General features: G+C 43.4%; 1 protein-coding gene across 1 annotated transcript in view; it reads right to left on the reverse strand.

Annotated features, from left to right (window-relative positions):
- Window positions 1-1,768: 1,768 nt before the first annotated feature.
- The window catches only part of LURAP1L (leucine rich adaptor protein 1 like), a 65,079-nt gene continuing 48,968 nt past the window's right edge, over window positions 1,769-17,879 (reverse strand). Inside the window, exon 2 of the mRNA XM_083185938.1 lies at window positions 1,769-2,712. Coding sequence (XP_083042064.1) covers window positions 2,335-2,712 — 378 coding nt within the window. The 3' untranslated portion in view covers window positions 1,769-2,334. The remainder of the gene's footprint in view (window positions 2,713-17,879) is intronic.

Genomic DNA, 17,879 nt, shown 5'->3' on the forward strand with positions numbered 1-17,879 from the left:
ACACGACCTCATCAGAATCTTCGGCCGTGACAGACAGTTTGTCAGTTTTCAGGCATTTCCAAGCAAATGGTCAACTGTCATTTGCTCTCATCCATAACCATGTCTTTGTTCCAACCAAACAGATCTGAAGATAAATCTGTGTGTGTATGGCCACCTTAAGACCGGTCTTTCTGATGTATGGCCACCTTAAGTCAGCCCAGACTGGGCTGTGTTAGTTGGCTCTCTAAGCAGCGAAGTAAAGCTGGCCATACATCAGAAAGATCGATCTTAAGATCGATTGCGCTCATGATTGTGTACAATTTCCCTTGAAATCCCCGGCAGTCCTTGGTGGTTTTTGGACACACAATCCATCATACAATCAGTCATACAATCCATCTGCTGCATGATTATGTACACAAGATGTGCACACAATCTGCATACAATCCATCTTACAATCAATTGAGATTGTATGATTGGGTACAATATCTTTCTGATGTATGGCCACCTTTACACTGCTTAGTGAGTCAACCACAGTCCCTCCTTAATGCAAGCAGCAGGTGTTAAACTTCTGACACGCCAACTCCACACTTGTACCTGAGGTTCTGGAAAGTTGGTATTGGTGTGTGGGTGATGGAAATAGTAAGCAGAAGTTTTGTCTAGGGTGATGAAAAACCTTGCACCAGCCCTGGAGCCTATGTTATATATCAATCTGGTAGTGTTGTTTATATAGCATGAAACAGAAAGTCATGTTTGTTATAAAAGTGGCAAATGTTACGTTATGTCTATGAATGGCTAACCTCATTTCAATATTTGGCTGAACTTGGGGGGTTATTCCAGCCCTGTGATTTCCCAAGGAGGCTGATTACCGAATGACTGTGTACGCGTATGGATCATAGCCTGCATGTGTCTTTCCTGATTGCAAACCATTTGCAAGTTGATTGACAGGAAGACGTTTGTGACACCCAATCCATTTTCTGGGATTCTCAGGAAAAATGCAAGTGTGACCAGGCGTTTTCAGGTAGGGTCTGCGATGTCCACTCTGGCCTCCATCAGCCTGTTTTTATCCCACAGGCAGAGTAGGTTCTGAGTTATGTACAGACTGGGAAAATCATTTGAATGTGAGCGACACCGATTGATGTGATTTTCGCAATCCATTTGCAGACTTGAACAGGCCAGGTTGTTTTCAAACTAAATAGTACCCTTAAAACATTAGTTTTTTTGATTGCAGCCCTATTTCTAAGTGATCTGACTAGATCGCTTAGAAATTAAGCATGTATCGCTACGTGTGTTGGCCCCCAGCAACGGGAATGGGTGGTCTCACGCATTGCCATCACCTGACTAGATTTATACTGCATGCAGTTTGTGTGCACTGTGTGCTGAGCGATCTGTGCTACGCAGTATAGCTCAGCGCGGAGGCTCAGTCACCCTGTGTGTATATGGGGCATTAGAATTTGGTCACCAATTATATCTCATATCAACAATATATTAAAATATAAATATAGGGATAGGCTATGTACAGACAAGACTGGCTAAGATCCAATGTCATTGAGTATAGATCTGATGGAAAGAGTGCAAATGTTCTGCAATGAAACTGAGAACAGTCTTTATATGTGGTTCGATACTGAGGTACGCAGGATTAATCCAGGTTCCCTTAATTGTGGAGATCTTTATAGTGCATGTTAGTAGTAGATAAACTGTGGTGCCATATGATGGGTAAGACTAGTCACTAGTGTGTCCACCTTGTATGGTATCTTAGCACTACAAGACATCCTAATGAAGATATTACTGCTCGGCAACAGTGACAATTTTTATTGTGTCCAGTACAGTACAAAATAATTACCTAGAGCATAGCAACAAGTGGCAGTTGTATTATTATCCATAACCGTTTCCCAGATTTATTATTAAAAAAAACCAGCTCATTCATATTTTAATTTAGATTTGTGCCAAAACATTATATAATGTGTAAAATTACAAGTTCAGTAATAAATAGTAACAAAGCATTTATCTCAGAAACAAGGAACAGTAGACACAAAGTTTAGGGTTCCTGTTTAACTTATGTGTGCATTGCATTTGTCTTTAGGATCTATTAACCCTTTGAGTGCCAAGCGATTTTGTCAAAATAGGTGTGAAAATTGCCAAGCAAACATTTTTATTCCCCATAATGACCTGTCATGTGAACCTTATATAGGAAATACAAACTTTTTTTACACAACATTTTTTATTTGAATTTATATAACAAATGTGAGCGAAGCTGGCAATTTTATTCTGAACATCTCTCACAGAGATGTTGGCACTCAAAGGGTTAAAAGCATTAATAGCCTGCCAATCATCCAATATGGACTGTCGTCATTTCATCTATCTAAAGCAATAATACTCATCGAAATGATGGCTGCTTTCATTGCGTAGTGGTTGATAGTTTTCACGGCTCTGCTGTATATCACTGCATTGATCGAAATCTGGAGTACTATGTCCTGGAACAATGTCTGCAAGAGTATCCAGGTAACTTCCCACTGATATATCATCCATTCCATCACTGTAGCCATGTAAACTGGTGTAACTTCCCTGTAAGGAACTATCCTGACTCTCAAGCAGGCTGCAAAGGCTCCCACTCAGGCTGCTTCCCTGGCTGGTGATGATGTCCTTCTCCTCCATCATCCACTTGATAGACTCAATGCTTTCATTGATGATAAGCAGCTGTCTCATCAGTTTAACGTCGGCGGCTCGAAGATAGTTCTGTAATGCAAGGATAGAAGCTTAACATTAGTTTAAAATAGTTGAACTTATAACAGGCAAGTATATTTTATATAATTACAATGTTATATACAGTATAAGAGTCAATAGCATAAGGGGCCTAATTCTGACTTGCATGCAATGCTGAGCGTGATCACAACTTACGTTTTTGTTTTCAAACTGCACAATACATAACATCTAAGTCAGTTCTCAATGTCGGCCGAATGGGCATTGCATATAGGAGAACTATCCCCTGGGCATGCAGTGAGTGTGTAAACAGTTGCAACCTATTCTGAGTTGAACTTTTTCAGTCAGATGCCTTTGCACCAAGCATGGAGAAGGTATTAGCATTGTTAAGAGTGAGGACTTCTGCTCTCCAGGCTGAAGGTAGCACAGGTGCATAGATGTATCCAGATAAATGTACAGGCAGATGTTCACATGGGATTTTGGGTTGCTGGAAGAGGCCAGAATTGTAATATTATTATGTGTGACTAATGGCTAGGGTAACCACCTCATCCCTTTAAGGGCCAGATGCACTAAGCTTCAAAATTGATAAAATGAAGAGTGATAAACAACCAACCAATCAGTTCCTGTCTGGCATTTTTCAAACACAGTCTGTGACATGTCAGGCAGCAGCTGATTGGCTGGCTGTTTATCACTCTCCCTTTTATCACTTTTGAAGCTTAGTGCATCTGGCCCTAAAACTGGAGAAATATTAATTACACAGGTTCTGTGGCTGATTAAAAAAACACAGTTGGAATGAAGTCTGATGGCTGTTTAAAAAAAAAATTGAGTCTTGAAGTCAGCCAGCCACAGAACCTGTGTAATTAATATGTCTCCAGTTTTAAAGGGATGAGGTGGCAACCCTACTAATGGCCCATGCACACCGGTCGACTGTGAGCTAAAACCAGCTCCGTGTGTACAGGAAAAGCGGTAAATGCAACTGCGCGCTCCCGCATCATCACTGGCCAGGCCGCTCATCCGCTGGTATTACCAGCAGATGAGCGATGGGGTGGACGGCTTTCCATAGCGTCCTGCTATGGAAAGTCCTCCATGCTCGGAAAAATCACTAAAACAGGTGAAAAACACTCAGGGGGAAATTTACTAAGATGTGAAATACACCTCACAGGTCATGTTGCTATGGGCCTTATTCGAGTTCACTCTTTCAGACAAAATCCTTCTTCGATGGACAAAACCATGTGCACTGCAGGGGGGCAGATGTAACTTGTGCAGATCTAATTAGATTTGGGTGGGGTTTTACTTCAAAGTGAGATCTATATTGCAGTGTTAAAATAAAGCAGCCAGTATTTACCCTGCAAAGAATCACCAAAAAATCACAAAATCTATTTCTATCTGTACATGTTACATCTGCCCCCCTGCAGTGCACATGGTTTTGTCCATCTAAAAAGGATTTTGTCTGAAAGAGTGAACTCGAATAAGGCCCCATGGGCAGTCAATCAGATCCTGTCTACTATCTTCTAGAGGGTGAAAAATAAATAAGAAGTAGCTTCTGATTGGTTACCCATAGCAACATGGCCTGTAAAGTGTATTTCACATCTTAGTAAATTTCCCCCTCAGTGTGTATACCCTGAGCGTTTTTCATCCCAGCGATTTTCCTCATCAGCTGGGTAAAATCGCCCAGTGTGTATGGAGCTTATGTATCAGGCCCAGTATGCTGAAATATGGAATAGACAGTATTTCAAACCAAAAAGCCTATTACAGATAAATGAACAATACTTTATATTTCTATGTTGGGATATTTATGTGTACAGTTAGGAAATACAGTTGTATGCTAGTTTTATGTTATATCATCTACACTGTACAGTACATTACATGTATAGAAATAATTAGACATGCTGCAGTGAAATCGCCGCAGTGGCCAGGTAATCAGTAATTATATACTCATTTTAAATTAAACTATATGTGACTAATTTTATGTTACGGGTAATAGAAATCAGCATGGAACTATTAAGGCTAGATACAAAATAGCTAAATTACCAACAAACATTATTAAAGAAACAACTGGGAATTGCAGCACTTATTTTATAATGCTTTCATTTCTGAACACATAACCCTACAGGTCTCTAACCATTTGGATATTCTGAAATTAAAAACATTGTAATTACAGTACATTCATTTGAAATGTTCAGTTCATAGAAACTATTATTTCCCAGAGTAGTACTATGACCATCTTTCTACATATTCAGAACTAATGTAAACAGTTTAGCTTTTTTATCCTTCTCTTTATAACTTTGTAACTTTTTTATTATTCTGTCATTGTTATACATTTCTTGGGCCAAATGTAATAGAGTTTTTGAGAATCAGAAAGTGAGGGATTTGGGGAGTTTTCCCATTTTTTTTTAAAGTGGCAATCATTTACATGGGAAAACCAGGTTGAACTTGCCATGTAATTGATTGCCGCTTAAAATAATAATTAAAAAAATTAGGAAAACTCCCCAAATCTCTCACTTTCTGATTCTCACACTCTATTACATTTGGCCCATTGTCTGTACACCACTAATCTGTCTTCTATGTCCATGAGCTTTATTTACTGCTGTTTTGCCCTTTCTGATAGCAATACCCAGGACTTTGCACAGGCTGAAACAATCAACTCCAGACTGCAGCTGTGATCTCCACCCTTCGGTACCTCAGTTTAAGCACTCGAACGCTGTTCTTTTAGCTCCGCTAAGGCTAACCTTGGCACTTCAGCTGTTGTTGAACTACACATCCCAGCATGCCCTGCTACAGTTTTACAATGTGAAACTGATGCAGGGCAGGCTGGGATGTGTAGTTCAACAACAGCTAAAACATAGAAACATAGAATTTGACGGCAGATAAGAACCACTTGGCCCATCTAGTCTGCCCCTTTTTTAAACAGGTTACCTCAAACCATATTTGATCCTTATTTTTTTGTAAGGATATCAATATGCCTATCCCAAGCATGTTTAAATTGTACTACTGTATTTGCCTCTACCACCTCTGATGGGAGGCTATTCCACTTATCTACTTATGCCGCTAATAATTCCACTTATGTCAAGGTTAGCCATCAGCCCACAAATGTAAATGAAAGACTCTTGACATTAGGAAAACATTTTAAGGTGTGGCAACCCTGCTGGTGTACATGATGGACCCAGTGAGAGTTGTTCTAATTCTTCTAAACATGGAGTTTCACAGAACCAAGCCCACATATACACTTGTTCATTGCAAAATCTGCTAAAACACGCTAATGATAGCTAGCAGGTGCCATAAGATTCCTTGAATTAATATTGTATTGTAGTTTATCTTTCACGTCACCAGCTTCTAAATTCTCTCATTCCCTGCATCTGTACCAATTGACTGGAAGCAACACAGAAATGTTATTTACCAGAGGTAGCTTTACCGTTACTGAATGATAATGTTTCTTCCTTATTGTAGCCATACACATCCCCTAGCAACAGTTACAATTGGCATTTATATAGCTTATGTACTGTTCCAATTATTTCCCACACCTTTTAAGGTGCGTCCACACTGTACAATACATTGTTAACGACATGCACAATAAAGATATCGATAACCATATATCTTGCAAATCATCTAGTGTGTACGCACTATATTGTTAGCAGGGTCATTAACAATATGCTCCATCGTCTGTACATGCAGGTTAGTGTAGACTATATTTTCAGAGACTGCATGTTCAGTGTCAGATGTATCAAGCTTCAAAAAGTGATAAAGTGGAGAGTGATAAACGACCAGCCAATCAGCTCACACCTGTTATTTTTCAAACCCAGCCTGTAATATAGTAGTTAGAAGCTGATTGGCTGACTGTTTATCACTTTTAGAAGCTTGATACATCTGGCCCTCAGTGACATCACTGAATGTTTGGTGACTTCACTGAATGATATCATTAACAATACCGTTCAGTGTGTATGCACTAGATCAGGCATGTCCAAACTGTGGCCCTCCAACTGTTGTGAAACTACACATCCCTGCATGCTTTGCCATAGTTTAAATATTCCCTGACAGAAAATCTGTGGCAAGGCTTGATGGGACTTGTAGTTTCACAACAACTGGAGGGCTATAGTTTGGACATGCCGGCACTAGATCATTCGCCCGGGAGCTCCACCGATCCTTATTGTGGAGCAAGTCATATAGTGTGTACCCAGGTTTAGTTTGGACGCTCACTTGGGAGGAGCCATCTTAATCTTCTGTTTTATGGAATTTTCGTGTCCAAACTCAAATCTGAATTACAGTTTAAATATAAAGCTGTCCAGCATTAGTGGGTTACATGCAAATGCACTGAGTGGAAAATTAATATATATGTACCCATACCCTCTGTATCAAGATGGCGCACACAGGGGTATTTCAATGAACAGATGGTAAAACAAGGAGAAGGTTTTTGTATATTTTTTTTCTGGGCAAAAAAAAAATCAGCTAAAGTGTTAATGTAAGAGGGGCGTGGCTTAACGGTTGAGGGCAGAAGACGTAACTTCTGTGAGCTCCTATAAATCTCCTATAATTCCGCTACTTTTAAGTAATAAAAACACCCAAAAAATTAATATTCAGTGGTGCCGTGAGTCTCTCACCTTGTAGAGAGGTAGCTGGAAAAATTTGGAGATAGAGAGTAGCGGAGCGGGCTTTCCGTGTCACCCGGCGTGAGTAAGTGAAAGTGACAGCTGATGGAGAAGGCCTGTGGAGACTGCGCAGCATCTGTCCGGCTGAGGGAGCTTTAGGAAAAACCTCATTTTGCTGCCGGAGGTGTGTCCGAGGTGTGTCCTCCTATATAGTACTTTGGCTTCTGGTGCTGCTGGAAGATGCTGCGCTAGAGCACAGCTGTGAGGCAGCTTTTCACTGGTACCCGGACGGCACCATCATTGGCATAGAGAGAGACCTCTCACATATAGGCCCTTATTCAGATCGGTGCGGATATTCCCGCATTCTTACGGAGCGGTCCGCACGCCACGGTGTTTTGCCGCATGCGGCCATCGTCCGTAGAAACGCCCACGTGTCCTCCGCATTCGGACGGACTCACTCTTTAAGAACAGGGCGTGTTTACGGACGACATACAAACCATGCGTGTGCGGGAGAAACACTCCGATTCTGCACGGTATTACAGAGTATTACAGAGTATGCACGGGAATACCGCATCCGAACGGGAGCCAAGCGGTGCTACCGCCCGTAAGCGGAGTATTTACGCCAAACAACCCACTATTAAGTATCTTCTGCAATACATCACATGACCCACTTATTCAATTACCTATCTTCATAAAAAACTGCTTATTTGGAATTGGAATCAATTAGATGCCAATATATCCTTACAAGCATGCCTAACACATGCATTGCACACATTAACCCTTACAGCAATTTAAGTGCAATGGTTTGTATTAGACCCTGTGTAAAAGATTATAAACAATCTACACATATACTGTTTAATGTGCAAAGAAAACCAACAACTGTGAACTTGCATAAACAATTTATTTGAAAACAAAAATAACATATAAATAAAAAAATATCAAATCAGAAATTAAAGCAGAAGATCTCTGAGGTCCTGCAGGTCGGCTAGCAGGAGCCTCAAATGGTGCTCCGCCCGCAGGAGGGCCCCACGCACCCCCTCATCTTCCGGTGTGGTGTCATCTGTGGGCATGTCAAAGGGGCAAAAATTAGTCATGTTATTCATGCATACATTTCACATACTGCAACATAAATTGCACAAATGCTAGGTGACATGTGTGTGTATATATATATATATATATATATCTATCTATGTAGAGAGATAGAGACACACATAGATAAATAGATATGACACATACATATATACATACATGCAAACTTATTTACTACATACTGTCTTTTTTTGCCTCTACCCTTTACTCTGCAGAAGACATAACAGTCATAGTGTTTCTTCTCAGTCACAACCCACCCATGACTAACCACTGACAAGCATGTCATGGCCTCCGTCAATAAGAACTTGTCACAATCTGCTCAGTCAAAGTTCAGTGATGGTTCGTGGCATGGGAGTTATGCAAATGTCAGGAATGCACAGTACACATCCTCAAAATCATAATTCTGTCTAAACCAACCTACAATTCTGTGAGGGCAAAAAAACAATCTGAACTACAGGGGGTGTTTAGGTAGAGGAGGCTCCTGGGACACTGGCAACTTCTGACTCCATTCCAAGGTAGGCCGGCCCATACTCCATTTATAGCATACATCCTAGAGTTTATAAATAACATTCACCAACAATATAGATGCCACTATTTGATGAGTCATAATCTACGATTGCAGCAGGTGAATTTAATCCACAAATGAGCCACTCATCCCTTTACTCCAGGATCCTGTTTAACTACAACGGTTATGTGGCAGTCAAAATGGAGCTCCAACCCATCCCACAAACCTGTGTAATTGAGAGGTGTCCTGGATGAAAGGGATGCCTTGGACACCCCATCTAACCCGTACCTGTATCTGTAGCTACCCACTTTGGGGTCTATATGAATAGTATTGGAACAAAATTTTTAATCACCAGTGCTACATAACAAATACCAGTACAACTACTTCATGAATGATGCATTATGTAAACATACCGATCTGCTGGGACTCCGGGGCTTGGCACGCCTCCTCCCCCTCGGAATCTGAATCCTCTGGGGCAACCGTGGCCTCCTCAGCCCCCTCCTCCGCCAGCTCCTCTGCCACCATGACCACGTCCACCTCCTCCGCCACAAGCACCTCCTCCTCCACCTCCTCCTCCTCCTCCACCTCCTCCTCCTCCACCTCCTCCTCCACCACCACCACCTCCTCCTCCACCTCCTCCTCCGCCACCAACACCTCCTCCTCTGCCACCAACTCCTCTTCCACCTCCTCCACCACCACCTCCTCAGGCACCTCCTCCTCCTCCACCACCTCCTCCACCATCTCCTCCACCATCTCCTCCAACATTTCCTCCTCCTCCACTTCCTCCTCCTCCACCCTTGCCGCCACCTCCTCCTCAGGGTCTTGGGCCTCCTCCTGGGCCAGGGCTGCCTCGGCCTCTTCACGGGCCTGTCGGGCTCGGGCTCGTGCTGTGTGGTAGAAAAAAAAATCATGGTCAATGTCGGGTCATTGGGGCACATGTATTAATCCATAACAAGACATACATGGAAGGGTGATAATGATGGCAAACGATGCAGGCAAGTAGCTCATTACTGTTAATGGACTCAAAAATGTGACATTTAAATTATTATGTGATTGTTAGTAATTTGTTCAAACATTACAACCCTGGCATTTATCAATGTGTAACACATATTAGATCTGGCACATTGTATGCATCAGAATCCTCAATGCTATGTCATTACATATAAAAGCCACATGACTGCATGTTAACCAGGAAGAAGCACACATAACAGTCTATGGACTTTTAAACCCATGGACACCCACTTATCATGAGACACATGTTATTGTTTATATATGCTATGTTGTAAGTGCGAAATTTCATAGCGAAAATACTCACAATCAGCAATTTCGCCCCTGATTTGCTGCAACAGCTGGGGCTGGCGCCTGCGGAGGTCCGACCACCGCCTCTCGAGCTGCCCGAGGGACCTACGCACCCGAGTGCGGGCGTAAATACGGCGCCCTGCCGCAGCATAGGCCCTCCGCTTATGGCGGTTAGTGATAAAGGGCCCCGCACGGCCCAGCCTTGTCTCCATGACGGAGACCAGAACCCTCAGCTCCGCATGTGTAAAGGGGTCTGCCCTTCGTGTCTCCGCCATGTTAACAATGGCATCTATCAACCAATCAGGTGGTGGCATTGGTTGATCACAGTTATTTGTGTTAATAACTTTATTGTTCATCTTTACATGAACAGCGTCTCTGCGCCAACACAAATGGTGACAAATTCGCATGCCTTAAAAACAGTAGTGCTGATGTATGGCAATGAACAAATCTGATATATATAAAACACAGTGTGTATGCACTTAGCAAATCCAATGACGCCTCGCTCCGCCAAGCAACGCGTGCTATAGCTTAGCAACGCATAGCTGTAGTTAGCATAACTTACTCTATGCATCTATGTGTATGCGTACATTTATGTGTAAAAGACACATACACATACTTGCAGGTATCCTGAGACCAGCATTATACACCAGCCCTGCCTGCCTGCCTGCCTGCCTGGGTGCCTGCTCCTTGAAATGTTGAAACATGTGAATAAATTCAAATATCATATATATATATATATATATATATATATATATATATATATATATATATATATATATATATATATATATATATCTGCAAACAAATCATACATCAACACAGGAAAAAATCCCCAACACATTAGAGAATAAATCAATGTACTCACCAGTCATCAGGGATAGTATCAACTACAATAATGAAGATATAACAAACACATAAGATCCCTTGTACAAGGTATAATAATTAGCACCTATATTGAACTTCCCCCAAAACTAAGCACATATGATAAATATCTCCTATTTCTTTGCCATTAGGAGGGCAGGCTGGCTAATTTTAGTTTTGTAACACTGACAACTAACACACTGTACTTATTTGAAGGGCTGATTTTGACTAAAATTGGTGTGTTCTGTCAACTCGATAACATGTACCTGAAGTATCTTTGCGCCACAGAGTCCCGCAGCTGGTATCCCCTCCGGCATTCAGGGGCGCGGGATGGGCGCATGGGCGGATCTTGCGGCTCAGATGGTACCTCCCACTCATCAAAGGGTATCTCACGCCGCACAGCAATGTTGTGGAAAAATATACACAGGCCCACGATCCTCGACACCATTTGAGGCGCATATTGTAAGTCACCACCAGTGCGGTGGAGCACTCTAAATCGACCTTTTAAAAGGCCAATTGAGCGCTCCACCACTTGCCTGGTGGCAACATGCGCCCGATTGAATGCCTCCTGTGGGCCCGGTGCTGGGTAGCTGTACGGCGTAAGTAGCCAGGGCGTACATGGGTAACCGGAGTCACCCAGAACCCACGCATCACGGCCTTCCAGCTCTTGGAGTCTTTGCCATATCCCGGTTTGTCGGATGACATGAGAGTCATGGGCACTTCCGGGAAACTTCGAGTTGAAGGCGAGAATTTCCATGGATGGGCCACATACCACCATCACGTTCAGTGAGTGGAACAATTTGCGGTTCCTATATATCTTCTCACTTCGAGATGGAGGCACAAATGGTACATGGGTGCCATCCACAGCCCCTATCACATTAGGGAAGCCAGCAATTTGATGGAAGGCCTGCTGGCTTCTGCGCAGGGTCTCGGTGGCAAATGTCATGGCCATGAAGTGCCCCTTGCGCCTGAACATGGCCGACGTCACACGCCTCAGGATTCGGCAGAAGGCCGGCTGAGATATTCCAGCAAGTACTGCCACTACTTGTTGGAATGATCCTGAGGCGCAGAAATGCAACACCGCCAGCAGCTGTGTGTGAGGCGGAATTGCTGTCGTGATCCCGTGTAGAGGTTCCAGATCGCTCTGAATTAAGGTGAGCAGATCCAGAATTACATGTGGCGGTAACCGGTACCTAGTAAGTACCTCATCATCGGGCATAGCAAACAGAGTCACCCGTGTGCGATAGATTCTAGCACGTCCTGGCCTCCTTGGCCGACGAGTGGGGAGAGCCGCAAGTGCCCTTAGCCTCCTCTCCATGTAGCGCATCATTGCTTCAGCAACCTATAAAGAAATGAACATAAATACTGATGCACCTATGCACATAATGGCCATATCCCACTACAAATAGATTTGTAGCCTTCAATACGTACAATAGATGGCCGCCCCGTGAAATCCCTCAGATCCATTTGACTCTATAATGATGACACAATAATATGAACTCAATACACACCGTCCCAAACACTCAGATAAAGGTGTCAGCATTTTTTGCCGACATCATGTACTATGAGACATTTCATCTATTGCTGGGACATGTTGTCCTGCAATAGATGAACCCACACAGGTTTAAGACCTGTGAGTGAAATAGTGAACATGTGACATGTTGCAATAATGCTACACGCACTTTGCTGGCCCAACAATCTGTAGTCAGTGAGGCAATGGTGCATACATTCATACACTTACATTGTTAATGGATATCATATCTACAAGGAGCATGGAAGAGCTTACCTTAGACCCTGACAAGTCCAGATCTGGAGACAAATGATTCTAGCAGCAAGTCACTATTTATAGGCCTCTCACATGTGTGGTCTATAACAGTAGAGATGAGTATTGCATGACTTGTGGCCTGGATTATCTAAGGGATTGGGCTACTTTTAGCTTGCAATCAAACGCCACAATACCACAGTAGTCATGAATCAAATGTCATGTCATGCTAGCAAATAGCATGTGTATTGTGCAATAGTCACAGGTGTATCAGAAGATTCTATGCAATGTTAGCATTGGTGCCCAGTATTTCATGTAGAACTTTCGCCAGGTTTTACACAATGGAATTTCCGCCACCGTATGCGGCGCGAAAAAACAGCGACGTACGCTCACGCACGGAACGCAGCTGCCGCTGATGTCCGCCAAACAGGATACACAAACAGTATATAAAGGTGTATTAGAAGGTGACCATGTTGTTGCTAACATGTCTGGATCACAACCAGAGGTGGACCCAGATCTGCAGCAACTATTTGACCAGATGGACTCCAGCACCACCTATGTGCCACTGCACATGCGGGCAGTGGGTAATGAGGAGGCTGCTGGCCCTTCTACAGCAGGGCAACCTGCACCTGACCATTCTACAGCAGGGCAACCTACACCTGGCCCTTCTGCAGCAGGCCAACCTGCAGCTGGCTCATATGCACCATCAGCAGAATTGATTGGAACACAACCGGGGACTTCACAAGGTAGTACCATGGCCAGCACTTCAAGTGCAGCGACACGTGACAGGGGGCGTGGCCAAGGACGTGGCAAGGGGAGAGCCAGGGCAACAGAGGAACCACCCAAAAAAAATAAGGCATATGAAGCACAGGAGCTTGCCATCCTGGTTCCCCGAGCACGTGATTGGATTGAGTGTCCATCGGAGAAGCTGACACACACACGCAGATGGAAGATTTGGGAACAGATAACGGCAGAGATTAATGAAGTAGCGCCACAAGTTCGTGAGACGGACCATGTGAAGAAGAGGCAAGTTGTTTTGTGATACATGTGCCCAGTAATAGCCAAGTAATGATTGAATTGATGCTTAGATGGATTTTGCAAATGGCCCGTGAGGTTGTTACGATACACATACATTATTGCCATGTTATTTCGGTGAGAGTTAGAGTAGGGTGATTGTGAATGTGTATTGTAACGGTGGATATCATAGTTGCATGTAATATTATCTTTAGGACATTAATCACATGTCGTAATATGTAGCACAGAGCAATGGCTGCAACAGCTAACATCTGGAGTGACATGTATTAATATGTCAACTTACATTGCAGGTGGCAGGACTTCAAAACCAACCTGAAGAGGAAGATGACCAAGCGGTGGGAACACAGCCAGACATCTGGGGCCGGGCCCATGCCATCAGGGCTAGAGCTCACCCCCCTGGAGTTGATGGCCGAGAGCTGTATATCAGTTGAGGAGATCAGGGGGGTGAGCACGATGGATAGCGAGGCCCCAGCTGAAGTGTTTGCGTCTTTTCTGGAAGGTAAATATTGGTCATGCCATAAACTTGTGCAAGTAATTATCTTAGAATGTCTCCTAATTGTGTTTATCTTTTTCCACAGACACCCCACCGCTTGGTGACGACTCTGCTCAGGAGGTGGAGGAGTCCGTGCCACCTGGCCCCAGTGGTAGGCCTGTGCAGCAGCAGCCATCGGCCCAAGCCGATTTGGCCGCCTTGGCCCAGATGCTTGGGGACATCAACCAGCAGGGAGACTTGGCATCAGAACGGATGCATAGGACCGAGGAGATCCTGGCGAGCTTGGTCAGCACCCAGCAGGCCATCGCTGCGAGCATGCAGGCCATGGCTGAGTCACATCAGGCCATGGCTGCAAGTGCTCAGGTGCTGGCCGAGCAAGCCACCCGCCAAAATGATCTCCTCCTCCACCATAATGAGCTTATGGTGGAGCTGGTTACCAGCAACAGGGTCCTAATGTCATCCGTTTCTGGTGCATTACCACCGGCAACACTCCCTGCTGGCAGGAGGGGTAGACCAGCCAACCCCTCAACATCATCTGCTCCACCTGCCCCAGCATCTGGCCGTCCCCGAAGAGCTGCTGCACAGGCCAAGGAGCCTACCAAGGCCAAACGTGGTCGCAAATGAACTTGTGGCTGCATTAATCTCCACCGTTATGTGGTCCCAAATCTTCCATTGTGCTGTGTGTGTCAGCTTCTTGTGTCCAATCACGTGCTGAGGGTAACCAGATGAGCCCTTGCTTCATATGTCCTTTTTGGTTCCCCTGTTGCCCTCTTTTGCCTGCCATTACTGTCAGCTGTACTTGAAGTGATGGCCATGGTACTATCTTGTGAAGTCCCCGGTTGTGTTCCAAATGATTCTGCTGATGGTGCATATGAGCCAGCTGCAGGTTGGCCTGCTGCAGAAGGGCCAGGTGTAGGTTGCCCTGCTGTAGAATGGTCAGGTGCAGGTTGCCCTGCTGTAGAAGGGCCAGCAGCATCCTCATTTCCCACTGGCTGCATGTGCAGTGGCACATAGGAGGTGCTGGAGTCCATCTGTGTGCAATTATATTTGTTTTGTATTATTATTTATTTTGCTACATTCCTGCCATGTTGTTTCTTTTTTGGATTTTGTATTTTTTGGTCATTGCATCACAGTGGCATTGACTGTGACATGTATAGAAATAAATTTGTTTACTTTACCCAAAAATGTGTGGTTTCATGAGTACATGTCGAATACACATGTGTATTGATAGTATTACGATTCAGTCATGTCCATTGTTAGCAGTTTTTAAGTGTGGGACAAGTACAGCATATGTGGGGGATTACTAAGGTTTCCTTGAAGCAGCAATGGTTTCAATTAAAGCACTGACAAGCGGCCTATTAGTGAGTAATGAGTAAAGGAGTAGATTCTATTGGGTTCAGGTGTTAATGCTTGTAGTCATTAGGCGGTCCGTTCGCCTACCGCATGAACGAGTGGTGTCCGCAAAGCAATAGTACACTTGTGGACACCGCACATTTCTGCCCTTTTTGATCGCGTGCATTCGGAGTGCTATCCGAATGTACGCCCCCCAACATAAGTGTACTCCCCCGTGTCCGCCCATGTTTCCGCCCCGTTTTGCCCACTTTGAAACTACGCCCATGTGACATTCCGCATGACGCCCATAATACGCCCATATTTCCCGACTGATTGCGGGGAACAGTTTTGTACGGGATTTGGCCGAACTGGTACGGAGTCAAGGCGTGGCACATGCGCGTTGCGTTCTCCACGCATGCGCAGACGCCGAAAAGACGCGATCCGAAAGTATGCGGTAAAGTCCGCGTCAATCAGAATAAGGGCCATAGTACAGAGGATTATTAAGATATTTGATTTTTGCTCTAGGAGTTCACTCACAAGCTCCAGTATCTTACTACTTAAAAAAGTAGCATTGTCCCTCTATATTCTGGGATCCAAGCTTTATATCTCTGGCTACATATTTCTTCAGGCAGGCAGGACAGTTGAGACGGCCATTTTAGAAGTAACCTGACCCATTAACACTTTAAAAGCTGTAACAGCTGATTGCCATAAAAGATGATCTGAGACTGGCTCAAACCTGCTAGTGGCTAGTTGGCTAGTGGTCTTGTTATAGAGTCCCACTCTCCAGCTTTAGTATTATACAACATAAACGAAGCCCCTCTGTGCTGGTGACGCAGGACATTTCCACGGACAGGACAGTTGAGGCGACCATTTTAGAAGCATCAAGCCCCAATAATACTGCACAAGTTTTAACAACAGGACACCTTAAAGGTTTTCTGGTTTTGGATCCTATCCGCTAGTGGTTCTTTGTGTTATAAACTATTCAGCTCAGTATTTTTAATATAAGCAGTGTCCCTCTGTATTGGAGAGGTAGTATATTTCCTCAGGCAGGACAGACAGGACGGCCATCTTAAACGTGCCATTAGCATTTTACAAACTGATGCAGCAGAATATCATAAAGAAAAACCTTCACTGGCTCCTTTCTGCAGAGGATCTGTATTAAAGCCCCTCTTTTCTCATCATACAACATACGCATCTTCTCAACTAGGATATAAATATATATATATAAATATATATAGGATATAAAGACCAACTATTCGGCTCCAGCATTATACAACATATACAGTGACGCAGTAGAAGTCTTCATAGCAGGACGATTAAGGCATCAATAAGCAGTAACAGTAGATCATCAAAAAAAAAAAAAGACTATTGCTTTGTAAAGTGAAATTTTAATCTTCTGCCACCATTTACAGATCAATTATAGAGCACCGCAGAGTATTATTTCAAACCCAAACCCTCAGCTTGCCAAACAGGATAATCCACCTTAAAACCCACACAACCCCAATTGAGGACTGGTCCCTGGGGTATTATTATATATTATTTGGATACAAATAGGTAAACGATCAAACAAGTCGACAACACATTTAATTTAATATTTCATTTAATTTCAAGCATCTAATATCCGATTGCCATGAAAGATTTAGGCAATTTTAACATGATTTAAACCAACCTGAAATGGCCTAGCCACCTTTATAAGATATCCAGAATCCCTTTGTCATCTCTCAATTCAAAAATAAAAAATAAACTAAAACAAAAGTAGATGGAAAATTTACTACCCTCTCCCATGCCTTCCAAAGCACAGAGGTCACGATCTAGGAAAAAATCAAAAGATTTAAATATGACAGCGAGATCTAGTTCACAATCGAGCACACAGGATTCCAGAAATACAATAAACACAGGCTCATTCCAAATTTCTGATTCAAAACCCTCCACTGATTCTGCAGTAACATATTCTGATGTTGTAAGAGCTGTTAAAGATGCAATTAAAGAGACCATAGAGCCCATTATGGAAGATCACGCATCTAAAATGCAACAAGTAGTGAAAGATCTCAAATCTCAATACAAACAGCTCGCAAAATCTGTTGTTAATAATGAACAGAGAATAGGGGAGACATTCCAAGATGTAACAGAGCTAAAAAAACAACTGGAAACTTTACAAAAATCAAACTACGATCTTACTAATAAGATTGATGATCTAGAAAATAGATCGAGAAGATCAAATCTTAGAATATTGGGAATTCCTGA

The sequence above is a fragment of the Crinia signifera genome, chromosome 1 (assembly GCF_055691185.1).
Source record: "Crinia signifera chromosome 1, ASM5569118v1, whole genome shotgun sequence".
NCBI classification, from domain to species: Eukaryota; Metazoa; Chordata; class Amphibia; order Anura; family Myobatrachidae; genus Crinia; species Crinia signifera.